The 11,892-nt window shown below is 53.3% G+C and overlaps 1 protein-coding gene across 6 annotated transcripts; it reads right to left on the bottom strand.

Annotated features, from left to right (window-relative positions):
- Window positions 1-578: 578 nt before the first annotated feature.
- On the bottom strand, window positions 579-11,676 carry CRTC2 (CREB regulated transcription coactivator 2). 6 transcript variants are annotated; one of them, XM_058439259.1, is made up of 14 exons: window positions 11,404-11,676; window positions 7,997-8,098; window positions 7,808-7,921; window positions 7,180-7,244; window positions 6,463-6,531; window positions 6,191-6,294; window positions 5,735-5,764; window positions 5,501-5,580; window positions 5,327-5,376; window positions 4,949-5,193; window positions 4,191-4,597; window positions 2,035-2,304; window positions 1,378-1,564; window positions 579-1,248 (listed from the first exon to the last, which is right to left on the bottom strand). In XM_058439259.1, exons 1-14 carry the CDS (start codon window positions 11,554-11,556, stop codon window positions 1,028-1,030), a joined length of 2,097 nt encoding a protein of 698 aa, XP_058295242.1. In that variant the 5' UTR covers window positions 11,557-11,676; the 3' UTR covers window positions 579-1,027. The 6 variants fall into 6 exon arrangements, 5 of the variants coding, with proteins under 5 accessions (XP_058295242.1, XP_058295244.1, XP_058295243.1 ...); XM_058439261.1 differs by having other exon boundaries at window positions 11,431-11,676; XM_058439260.1 differs by having other exon boundaries at window positions 5,501-5,565; window positions 11,404-11,675.
- Between the last annotated feature and the right edge of the window lie 216 nt (window positions 11,677-11,892).

Below are 11,892 nucleotides of genomic sequence, written 5' to 3'. Positions count from 1 at the left end.
GTGGAGGTGGGGGTAAGGTAACTGCGGGGCACTACTCTTCTCACTATGCTGGTTGGGGGAGTGAGTGGTGTGGAGGCCCACACCGCTGGTCCAAGGGTTAGCAACCCAATCCAGAAAGAAAAACTTCAGAATATGCATGGCACTGAAGGATCTGTTTAATTAAAACTAAAATGAATGAGTGGTGAAGAGCGGAGAGGTTGAAGTGAATTCATGCATAGTGAGGGAGTGAGGATGAAGGCTTCCCCGAGACCTAGGAGCACTTCAGACCTGTGGGCTCAGCCAGCAATCACCTCCTCACCCCGACTCACTCCCAGGCCTGGTGTTGAGGAAGACGAATAACTTGTCTGACCAGTCAAAGCCCCCATCTGATGCTGCAGCAGGGCCCTGGACAGACAGGAGGGCATATGAAGCGATTTCCTGCTGCTGTGGAAGCCTACATCCATGCTGGGTACAAATTCCGAGGCTGTGGGGCCCTTCCACAAAGCACAGTGGTGCTAAGAAGATGCAAAAAGCCTAATAGATAAAAAGACCCATGGCCCTATAACTCCCTAGATCCCCAGCCATGCCCCAAATAATAACCAACCACACCAAGGGTTTGATGAGATTTTTTTATTAACATATAATAATATATTTAATAAAAAATAGTATCCACTCTGGCTCTCTCCTCCACTGCAAGGGAAAGAGTGGTGAGGAGGGGCTGGCACTGCCCACCCCTAGGCATCCGGACAAGCCCTGCCTCCAGGGCTCCCCCTACCCCTGCTTTCCAACAGGCTCTGACCTCCAGACAGACGGTTCAAAGTTACAAGTGCTTTAGGCCCTCCCTTGAGTTCTCCCAGGCCCATCCCTTGTGCAGAATTCAGGGGCCACCTGGACAAACCCCTTGCTTTTTCTCATTCTTGGCATCCTTCATTCATGCTAGAAAGAGGATCTGGGGACAGAGAGTAGAGTCTCTACCTGCCAGGGGGAAGGGAGGAAAGGAACGGTGGTGGGGGATGGGGCCAAGAAGAGGGATAGTGATGAGGTCCCCTCATTGGAGCCGGTCACTGCGGAATGAATCCTCCACAGCAGGATCGGGCAGCAGGGCACAGGGGTCACTCAGCATGTTTAGCCCTTCCAGGCCCAGTGGCTCCATGCGCAGCTCATCTTCTAGCCCAAGCCCTAGCTCCAATCCAGCTGCTGACACCTCAAAGCCAGGCACTCCGGCCAGGGCTGCTGCAATCTCCTTAGAGAAACCTGAAGAGGAGTCCCCTGTGGGTAGAAGAGACAGGTGAGGACCCCATGTCCTGTAAACTTTTCCAAGACCCCTCAATCTCCTACTCATTATTGAAATGTGTCACTTCCTCCTTCCATTTCCCATCACCACCCACCCCCACTCACCTGTGAGGATGATGTTAGGCCCTGAGCCATGGCGGGAACAGTGGGTCAAGTTCTGGTGGTTGAGGGTGTGGGGATCCTGGGGGCCACCCATTGGCCCCTCACCCCCTAAAAATCCAGGCCCTTCAGAAAAGCCAGGGGGGTCCAGCACCAGGCTGGTTGATGGGCTCTCCATGCTGAACTGCTCCAGCTATGGACATACAGACAAATCTTGAGGAAGTAGGATTTAGAACTGGTGTCCTGCCTAGCCCTGCTAACATATCCCCTTTGCCCAGCAACCTTCATCCACCCCAGGAACAGAGGCAATGACAGAGAGAGGTGGCAGCAAGCAGAGCGACAGAAGTGAGCACGGGGCCCGAAGTAAGTATGGGCACCGTACCTGCTGGGCCAGAGCATGTGCATGCCAGGAAGAGAACGGGTCAAGGCAGAAGTCATCAAAGAGCAAGCTGAGCAGAAATAGAGGGGCAGGAGTAGGGTCAAACGCAGGAAGAGAGGAGCCCCAAGCTGGCAGTGCTATGTTACCTCCGCGGAGAGGAGATCTCCCCACCACCCACCCCACCTAGATCTCCCCATTCACAGTGCACCAGCCATGCCATTCAGGCCCCATTGACCCACCCTCATCCCCTCCCCTGCTTTTGAGCAAGGAGCCTGAATACTCACATTCCCCAGGTTGAAGTCACTCATTGGCCGGTGGTAAGACTGTTGCCCGTGCCCACTGGGCCCAGGTGGGTACAGTGTCCCATAATGAGACTGCCTGCCTGGGGGCTGCCCACCTGAGGACTGCACTGAACAAGACTGAGAGGGCAGCCCTGGCTGCTGTAGAGACTTTGGGGTGTGTGGCTGGGTAGGCAGAACCAGACTTGGGGAGCTGTATGGGTATGAGGGCAATCGCTGGTCAGTGGACAGTTTACTGGTATCCAGGGGGACGCCCTGAAAAGAAGTAAAAAGAGGGAAGCTTACCATTCAATGTATACCCCAAGAACTCTCAGTCAGGGCTTCCCACCTTCTTTAGCTACAACCATTCCCAAAACAAACATGACAACATTCCACATTCTCACAGGCATCCCTGGGGTTGAGTGCAGTTACTCAAAAATGCGTTATCAGTTGGCAGGGTGTGGTGGCTCATGCCTGTAATCCCAGCACTTTGGGAGGCCTGAGGCAGGTGGATCACCTGAAGTCAGGAGTTCGAGACCAGCCTGGCTAACGTGGTGGAATCCCCGTCTCTACTAAAAATACAAAAATTAGCTGGGCATGGTAGCGGGCATCTGTAGTCCCAGCTATTCGGGAGGCTGAGACAGGAGAATTGCTTGAACCCAGGAAGTGGGAGGTTGCAGTGAGCTGAGATCACACCACTGCACTTCAGCCTGGGCAACAGAGCGAGACTCCGTCTCAAAAAAAAAAAAAAAAAGTGCCTATCAGAATGAAAGTGATATAGTGAGGCTAACACAGGGGTAATTTTAAATCTACTCCAGAAGTAAACTATTCTCTTTTTTTGAGACAGGGCCTCATTGTTGCCCAGGCTGGAGTACAGTGGTGCAATCATAGTTGGAACTGTAGCGTCAACCTTCCTGGCTCAAGTGATCCTCCCATCTCAGCCTCCCCAGTAGCCAGGACTACAAGCGTGCACGACTGCACGTGGGTAATTTTTTATTTGCTGTAGAGATTGGGTCTCACCATATTGCCCAGGCTAGTTTTGAACTCCTGGGCTTTGAACTCCCGCCTTGGCCTCCCAAAGTGCTGGGATTACAGGCATGAAACACTGTGCCTAGCCTTAGAAGTAAACCATTCTTAAACCTTGGTACTTGAACTATTTATTGTCAGTAAATAAGGAACTAAGGTTGAGAACTGCTGTTCTGTAGCCTTGAAGAGGCCAGAGGGAATGGGAAAAGAAGGAAAGGAGAAAGAAAGGAAGGGAAGTCAAGCTTACTCCACACTCTGGGAACAGAGCCCTTGCTAATCTGGCCTCAGTCTTTCCTACAAAAGAGGGGACCTGAGTAAAGATGGAACACAGAACACACATTCCAGGGATAGCAATGGAGGAGGAAAAGTTGGGCAGAGGAGAGGGAAAAGAGCATTTAGATGAAAGAAAAGAGGAGTAGAGGTAGCGAACAAGAAGAAAAGGACAGGAAGGGAGACAAGGGCTAAGAATTTCATCTCTGTGGAAAAAGCCCTAAACTAAGAGTTTCGAGTTCTAGTCTCAACTCTTCCTAACTTGCTGGGTAAACTTGGAAAAGTCACTTTCCCTCTAGGTCCCACTTTCCTCATCTATTAAGTGAAGGGATTGGGCTCCACAGTAGGAAAATTCTCTGATTCTACGAATTCTATGAAATTAGGAGGGGATACAGGGGAGGAGATGGGACAGGATAGGGGCATGAGATACAAGACAGACACAAAACGGATAGGAACAGAGGAGGCAAATAAAAGGAAAGGGTAAGCTACTATTTGTCAAGCATATACCTGGGCTATGTGTGGTGCTAAGTATTTTATGTATGTTATTTCATTTGATCCTTATGAACCATCCTTGCTTTAGAAATGAAAATACTGAGGCTTATAGAAATTAAATAACTTGTCCAAGGTGACTGCTAGTAAGAGGTGGAGCCAGGGTTTGAAACTAAAAAAGCTTAACCACAGCATTTGGGTTTGCACTGTGAAGCAAGAGGAGACAAGATGGATAAAAGATGGGGCAGGTGGAGGACAGAGGAATGGAAGGGGATGAGTATAGAGTAGGTATTTCAGGAAAGGAGGGTGGGAGGGAAACAACATGGCGGGAGAAAAGGGAAGGGAGACAGACGTGCAGGGAAGGCAGCCACGCATACCTGAGTGATGGAAGACAAGGTGGGTGACATTGTTGGCGAAAACTGTTTGGGCAGCTGCTGTTGGGACCTTCTGGCGTCGGCTGGGCCCGCGAGCAAACTCAGGGGGCTGAGGGGCACACGGCGGTGGTGGGGGGAGGCCCCAGGGGTAGAAGCAGGGTAAGAGGGGGCGCCCAAAACAGGAGATGAAGTGGAGGAGGAGGAAGAAGAGGAGGAGAGAGCTGGAGCACTGAGTGAGGGGTGGCCCAGGGAGGTGATGGGCAGTGCATGGCGGGCCAAGGAGGAGGCAGGCAGAGAGGGGTGGCTGTGGGAGCCCTGAAGCTGGGGCTGAGGACTGCTCAGGGAAGCCTGGAGGTTGGGATTGCTTAGGGAGGACTGCAGGGATGGGTGGCTGACAGGTGAATGAAGTCCTGCAGGCACAGACAAAAAACCAGAGATGCCAACATTACTGATGGGAACTGAGCCCCTTTCCACCCAGAATGGGTGGCAGTGACCAGACTGTGAAAGCGGCAACACAACGTCCTCCCTACTCTATCCCTGACAGCACTGCCCATCTGGGGGCTGCCCTTCCTCTTCTTTCTAGGAAACACCCCACCTACCAGTTATCACTGGCTGAGAACTGCTGTGAGGGAATCCTGGGGTGCAGAGGTGACAGGCGGTGTGGGTGATCACAGCAGGATCTCAGGTGCTCAAACCTCCCTCCCCTTCATCCCTCCAGCCAGGCAGCACCCAGGGGGCACATGGCCAGGATAGCCACTCACCTGGTGCATCATAGCCTGGGCCCAGGCCCATGCCCCCGCTGATGCCCAGGTGAGTCATGGTGTGGGTCAAATTGGAGGTACTGTTGCCCCCACTCAGGCTAGGGTAGGCTGTCTCTTCAGGGTCCAGGGGGGTGGGCAGTGGTGGGGGAAAGTGCAGGTTGGTGAGGTCAGGTAGGGAGCCCCCCGTGTTCATGGCAGGTGGGAGGACAGGCACATTGGCAGGCTGGTCAGGAGATGGAAAGATGCTAGAGGAAGGAGAGAAAAAGAAAGATGTAAATAGGAGGGGGGTGCAGTGGTCAGGGAAGAGCAGAGATCAGTCTCCTACATCTCCCTGTACTTCCTTTCCCCACCTCTGAGCCAACCGCAGGGAGTACTTACTTAATTCCAGGGACTTCACAGGACCGAGGTCGGGAAGAGGATGAGGATAGCTGAGGAGAGAAGGGAGAATATGGAAAATGAGGACAGTGCTCAGTGGAGAACCCTGGAAGGCCTGCCCCATGGCAAGGGGATAGCAGAGAGACTAGTGGGTGACACCTGGTGGCCTCCTCCTACCTTCTTAGCATCCCATGGCTTCAGCAAATGCTTGTCATCTAGCAAGTTCTCCTCAATAGCAGGTACTTGAAAGAGAAAGACTGGTGATGGGAGAGTTGGAGAAAGAGCCAGTAAGGCAGGACAGGAAGCAGAAGCAGGCGGGAAGGAGTCCTGTTCCCTGAACCTGCACACAATCCCAACACCAGCCCAGAAATTCTTTGGCATTCAGTACCCACAGCAGTGAGGAACACATACCTTTGGGGTCCATTTCACCATCCAGAATACCTGCAAGGAATACAGGGGCGTTGGCTGCGGTGCTCACTTGCCTACCTGCTTTAAATAGCTCCATGGAGGCCGGGCATGGTGGCTCAAGCCTGTAATCCCAGCGCTTTGGGAGGCCGAGGCGGGTGGATCATGAGGTCAGGAGTTCAAGACCAGCCTGGCCAAGATGGTGAAATCCCATCTCTACTAAAAACACAAAAAATTAGCCAGGCGCAGTGGCAGATGCCTGTAATCCCAGCTACTCGGGAGGCTGAGGCAGGAGAATCGCTTGAACTCGGAGGGCGGAGGTTGCAGTGAGCCAAGATCGCGCCACTGCACTCCAGCCTGGGCGACAGAGTGAGACTCCGTCTCAAAAAAGAAAGAAATAATAATAAATAAATAAATAAATAGCTCCATGGTTACTCCCAACCCTGGGACAGGGCCACTTACCCCCACGTCGGCTGGGCAGGATGCTGGGAGGTGTGGGGCCTGGGTAGGTATCCTGGGGACTGGGGTTCATCACACTTGTATGAAGGGCAGAGTCAGAGCTTGTCCTATGGGGGGAGCAGGAATGAGCTGATACCAGTGACAGTCTTCCTGGTCCCTAAGCCCTGCCCAGCAAGGGAAAACACTAGCTGGTCTGGAACAGGGTGGGGGTGGGGGAGCAGGGCCCCAGAAACTACAGATAAGAGATCTGGCCTAAAGAAGGCAAAGGCCATCACCTGTTAAGTGCAGATGGTAGTCGAAACAACTGCCCCTTCTCTGCAGGGAAATTGCCCCAGGGCATCGTCCTGGGGTACAAAAACAAAGTCATGAGGAGGAACACTGGCAGTGGACAAGAAGGTGGGCATAGGGGTTGGAAAATGTGGGGCAGCTAAGGTGGAAGTGAAGATGGCTGAGCACCCAGATCATCCCCTTTTCTTTCTGGTTCTTCTCCTGCCTATGATTGACCCCTCCCCCCGTCAATCTAAGGGAGCTGGAAACTTCTCTCTGCCAGGACCAGCTGAATGGGAATCTTGGAGCCCAGCAGCATTCCTGGGTATCAGCATTGAAAGTGAGATGGACAAGGGGAGAGTTTCAGAAATCTAAAAGTGCCAGAGCACTACATCTTGCACCAACCCTTGACAGAAGGTTGCCATTTTCACCTACCCCTCTGCCATTCTCCCCTCCCCCTTACACACACACCCCAGCCTGGCTACGGTTCCCATTGGTTCTGCTCTGGCTGGATTGGGAGGCTTGACCACTCGTGTCAACATGGCCAAGCCTGGACTCTGACCCACCTACTCCAACTGCCTCCACCTCTCTCAGCCCTGGCGTTATAGGAAGAGGTACTGTTGAAACCTTAGCCCAGTAATCCCCGCCCCAACCCAGAAGGGGCAGCTCCCTCCAGAAACATGTCAGAGAGTAGGCAGGAGCTTCTGCCCGCCCTGGACACTTACCTTCGCCAGCTAGACTCTGGGGGAGGAGATAAGTAGGCAGGACTATAGGGAGAGCTGTCAACGTGAACAGCACCAGTTAAGGAAAAAAGTAGAGAGGACAGATGAGATAGAGGCCAAATGAGGAAAGAACAATGGAGGCAACAGATAAGTTGTTTCAAGAAACACATACCTTTCTCCTCTTCTATAAGGGACAACAATGGGATCAAAGAATGGAAGAGAAAAAGGGAATCAGGTCTAAAGGGGCTGAAAAAATCCAGGAGAATGTTCAGGCAGGGCTTGGAGGAGACAGGTATGCAGGTCTCTGAGACTGAAAACTTAGAAATGTGACGAGAAGAGACCCAATCTCCTTTAGCAGAAGACAAGGAAGGCTTGCCTCTGGCAGCAAGCTGATGTGAAGACAGCCAGAGCCAGCCAGAGACAGGGGGCACAGCCTCAGGAGCAAAAACTCCTTATCACAGGAGCAGGTGCTGACGCAGGGGCTACGGTCGCTTTTCAGGGAAGCTGGGTAAAGAAGAGCTCCAAGAGAAGGATGGGACTGCACAACACTTCAAGTGCTTCCTATGAGTCCCTGAGGAACACCATCCCACTACCTTTCAGACACTCCCAAGTCCCCTGTGAAGGATATGTGGCGGGGGTATCGGCGAAGTGGGGACACCATTCTTCGAGGATCTCGCTGCACCCGTTCCACCAGCCCATGGTGCCGAGTGCTCCGAGATGAATCCAAAGGTGAGTGGAGGGGGCTCTGCCAAAAAGGACTGAAGTTAGCAGAGGAAGCAGCCTAAGAAACTCCACTCCTCCCTGGCTGGGGTCTACTCACCTGGAACTCGGCCAGGCCAGAGCCAATCTGGTTAACATTGGGCAGAGACCCACCATAATGAGAGCTCCTTGTGTATGCCAGTCGCAGTTTTTGGGCCTGTAACTGAGACATGGGGAACAAGTGGGAATGTCAGGAGGGTCCTGAGCACTATTTCCTTCAGCTATCCTTGCTATCTCTGTCACCAGGATATGCTGCTGCTGCCACTGCTTTTAAAATATCTAGGCCAGGCACAGTAGCTCACACCTGTAATCCCAGCACTTTGGGAGGCAGAGGTGGGAGGATCGCTTGAGCCCAGGTGTTGGAGACCAGACTGGGCAACATGGTGAGACTCTGTTACTACAAAAGGATCACTCCAGGCCGGGAGCGGTGGCTCACGCCTGTAATCCCAGCACTTTGGGAGGCTGAGGCGGGCGGATCACGAGGTCAGGAGACCATCCTGACTAACACCGTGAAACCCTGTCTCTACTAAAAATACAAAAAATTAGCCGGGCGTGGTGGCGGGCGCCTGTAGTCCCAGCTACTCGGGAGGCTGAGGCAGGAGAATGGCGTGAACCTGGGAAGTGGAGGTTGCAGTGAGCCGAGACTGTGCCACTGCACTCCAGCCTGGGTGACAGAGCGAGACTCTGTCTCAAAAAAAAAAAAAAAAAAAAAAAAAAAAAAAGGATCACTTCAGCCCAGGAGGTAGAGGCTGCAGTGAGACATGTTTATGTCACTCCGCTCTAGCTGCCTGGGTGACAGAGCGAGATCCTGTCACCAAAAAATAAAAAAAAATAAAGAAATAATCTGCCAGAAAAAAAGGCCAGTGTTAGGGTTTGAAAGGTCCACCGAGATTTGGTGCAAATAACCCACCAGAGCCCATCTGCAGGCTGCCCTCATCAATGATATCACTACTGCTTGACATCATCCTGCCAGGCAGAGACAGATACTCTGCTGAGGGCCTGTCTCATTTGGCATCACTCTAAGCAGAGTCCCTGAGGGGCTGCCAGGAGCCCCCGGGCTACTCACAAGGCGGAGTGCCTATTAGGAACCTCTGCTTTCTTTCCAGATACGTCCAGGACTAATTGAGAGCTTAAGAGGAAGGCCACAGGTGGATGTCACAGAGCCATTACTGCCAGCCTCTTTCCTTCTCACTCTGGAGAGCACAGGCTTCTGGGCTTTGCCACTTGCCCAGCCTCAGGAAGGCTATAGAAAGCCTGCACCTCCCAAACTAGAACATCCAAGGAATGACAGCTCTCCTAGCTGGAAAAACAGCACCAAAACCAAGGGACATTCTTCCACTGAATCCTAAGGCTCTTGAATTGGCAGAGAAGCCTGGAGAAGGAGGGTGGAGAGAGAGCAGTAGCCCACTCTAGCATAGGCCAGGGCCATCTTCCTGGTCTCATCCTCACTTTGGGGAGATATGTCTGGCATAGGCGTAGGACAGCCTGGCATGGGTTTAGCCTGTGTACAGATATCCTATCTCTGTGAGAGGTGAGCATCTATTTCCAAGGCTCAGCCCCTGCCACCAGCCAAATAAACAGGCCCAGGGCAAGGCCATGGGGAGGAGGGCAGCTGAGGAGGGGCAAGTTCTAAGAGCTTCCAGGGTCACACTCTTGTACAGAAGCCAACATTAGAACTGACATTCCGTTCCAGGAGGTTAGCCTTGTGAGCACTGTGCTAACCTCTGGACCACTTCAAGACCACTATCAACATATATGGCAACCCCAGTATCTCAGTGGTATAGCCTTCCATGGCCATCTTTGTCTCAAATGAGCCCTCCCACCTGGCCAGATAACAGGCTGAGTCCCAGATCTCTTGTCCCTAGCTCTAGACTTTTGGGTTCCCTGGCCATGTATGCCCACTAGACTTTTCTGTGTAGCTGAGAAATTAACCAATAGGAGCAAGGTGGGTAGAAGGGGCCTTTTAAGAGATCGAGGCACCGTAAAGAGAAGTCCCAGCTTTTGAGTTTCGCACAGCCTTTCTTTGCACATACGAGCCCTAAGATCCCACCATGCCTCTGCTAGAATCACAGTCCTGAGGGCAGGGCCTCACACTATCAAGATCAGCCTCCCATCTTCCTGTCTCTGTCCCCAGCATGATGAAAAAGCTCCTAAAGGGGAGCAGTCTACAGTTAGATCATAATCCTCACAGCGGTTACAGTGGGTTATGCACACACATGCATGTAAGTGTGCATATGCGTGCACAGACACCCTCCCAGATTTGCCTCCCCATCTAACTTCTGACTCCCACAAACTAGGGCACATAGTCCCTAGAGACTCAAAGGGGAAAGGACGAGAAAAAAAAAAAAAAAGACTAACAGAGTCAAGGGGGATACACACAAAAATACAACCAGTCACAGTCATAAATGCAACCACAGTCAGACCAGCAGAAAAAGGCTAGAGATGTTGTAGTAACGTTCCACCATCAACCCTTAAATTCCTTCTAGTTCTCTGCCATGAGGAATCATTGCAATATCCTTACCTACTGTTGTTTTAGAAGAATGTGTCCCTAAATTAAGACCTCATACCACCTAGGCGGACTCCCACCCCTTGGTCCCTCTGACATCCAGCCTTGGAAAGCAAGAAACCAAGGCCAGGGGGAGCTTCAGAGGCAGCCTGGCAGAGGCCTGAAAGTTCTTTCAAGAACTTCCTAGGAATGAATATTCCCTACACATATAAGACCCTCCAAGGCACCCTACACACTGACCCACAAAGCAGCTATCTCCCTAGAAAGCTCAGCAAACCACAGAGTTCCACACAACTTATGGTCGGTTACCCAGTTTTAGGATTCAAAACCCTACCTCTCCTCCAAGGAGGCCAGGACAAAACACCAAGCAATGGACCTCACCTTCATTCACGTCAGGAAACCACAAGAAGTATTTGAAAAAGGAAGCAAAAGGACGGGACGCAGGAGGGGACTTCCTGCCCCACTATACACAGCACCGCTCGTTCAAACCACTCAAGGGGCCCCTTGCCGGGGGCACCAAAGCGCAGAAGGCAGAGGGACCAGTTTGGAGGAGATCACAAACTCAGAGGAGCCAGGTTACAGACAAGCAGCCCTCCTCCCAGGCCATACCCCAATACCAGGCATGTTTCAGTAGCGTGCTCCAGGGGACTCCGTCAGGGATGCACAAGGACCACTCACCTCCTACCTCCGCCGGACTTCATCTCCCCTCTCCGCCCACTCCCGCCTCACGTACTCGGCCCCCAGTCGCCTCTACACCCCGAACCTCTCCGGTGTTTCGGTCTCCCCCTGCAAAATCCTTCTTCCTGCCCCTCGGCCCTCAACCTGCGCCTCCCAAACGGCGGCGCCCGCGTCCCCTGCTCCGTTCCGCCTCCTTCGCTGCGGCGCCCGCCCCCGCCCCGCCTCTCCGGTCTCCGCTCCATAACTGCTCAGCTCTGCTCCGGCTCCCCGGCGCGGCCCCTCACCCGGGTGGAGCCGATGTCCATCATCACCTCCTCGAAGGCCGCCGTCTCCTCGGCCTGACGCTGCTTCTGCAGCGCGATCTTCTCACTAAATTTGCGCGGATTGGAAGCCGAGGCCGTGGCCGAACCAGGCCCGTTCGCCCCCGACGTCGCCATCTTCCTTCCCCGTCCCTCCCTGCCACCCTCCCAGTACCAGCCGCGGCCTCCGCCGCGGCCCCGGCCCGGCTCCTCCAGCCGTAGCCACCGCCGCCTCAGCGAGCACCGCGAACCCGGCCCCAGCCTAGCCTTGACCTGTTGCGCGCGGGGGCCGCCGGGAATTGTAGTTTGTTTACGAGACTCCTTCACATCCCCAGTCACGCAGCACCGGGAGGAAGCGGACTCCACTTCCCAGCAGCCCTGCTGACTCCGGAAACTGGGGACTTCGCTCCACCCTCTCGGCTACTCCCTGAGAGGGGCAAGCTGGGAAGAGTAGTTCTAAATTAGTCCTGAGAC

The sequence above is a fragment of the Hylobates moloch genome, unplaced genomic scaffold (genome assembly GCF_009828535.3).
Source record: "Hylobates moloch isolate HMO894 unplaced genomic scaffold, HMol_V3 SCAFFOLD_5, whole genome shotgun sequence".
NCBI lineage: Eukaryota > Metazoa > Chordata > Mammalia > Primates > Hylobatidae > Hylobates > Hylobates moloch.
Note: the sequence above shows the minus strand (reverse complement) of the source record. Positions and strands in the feature narration are given on the sequence as shown.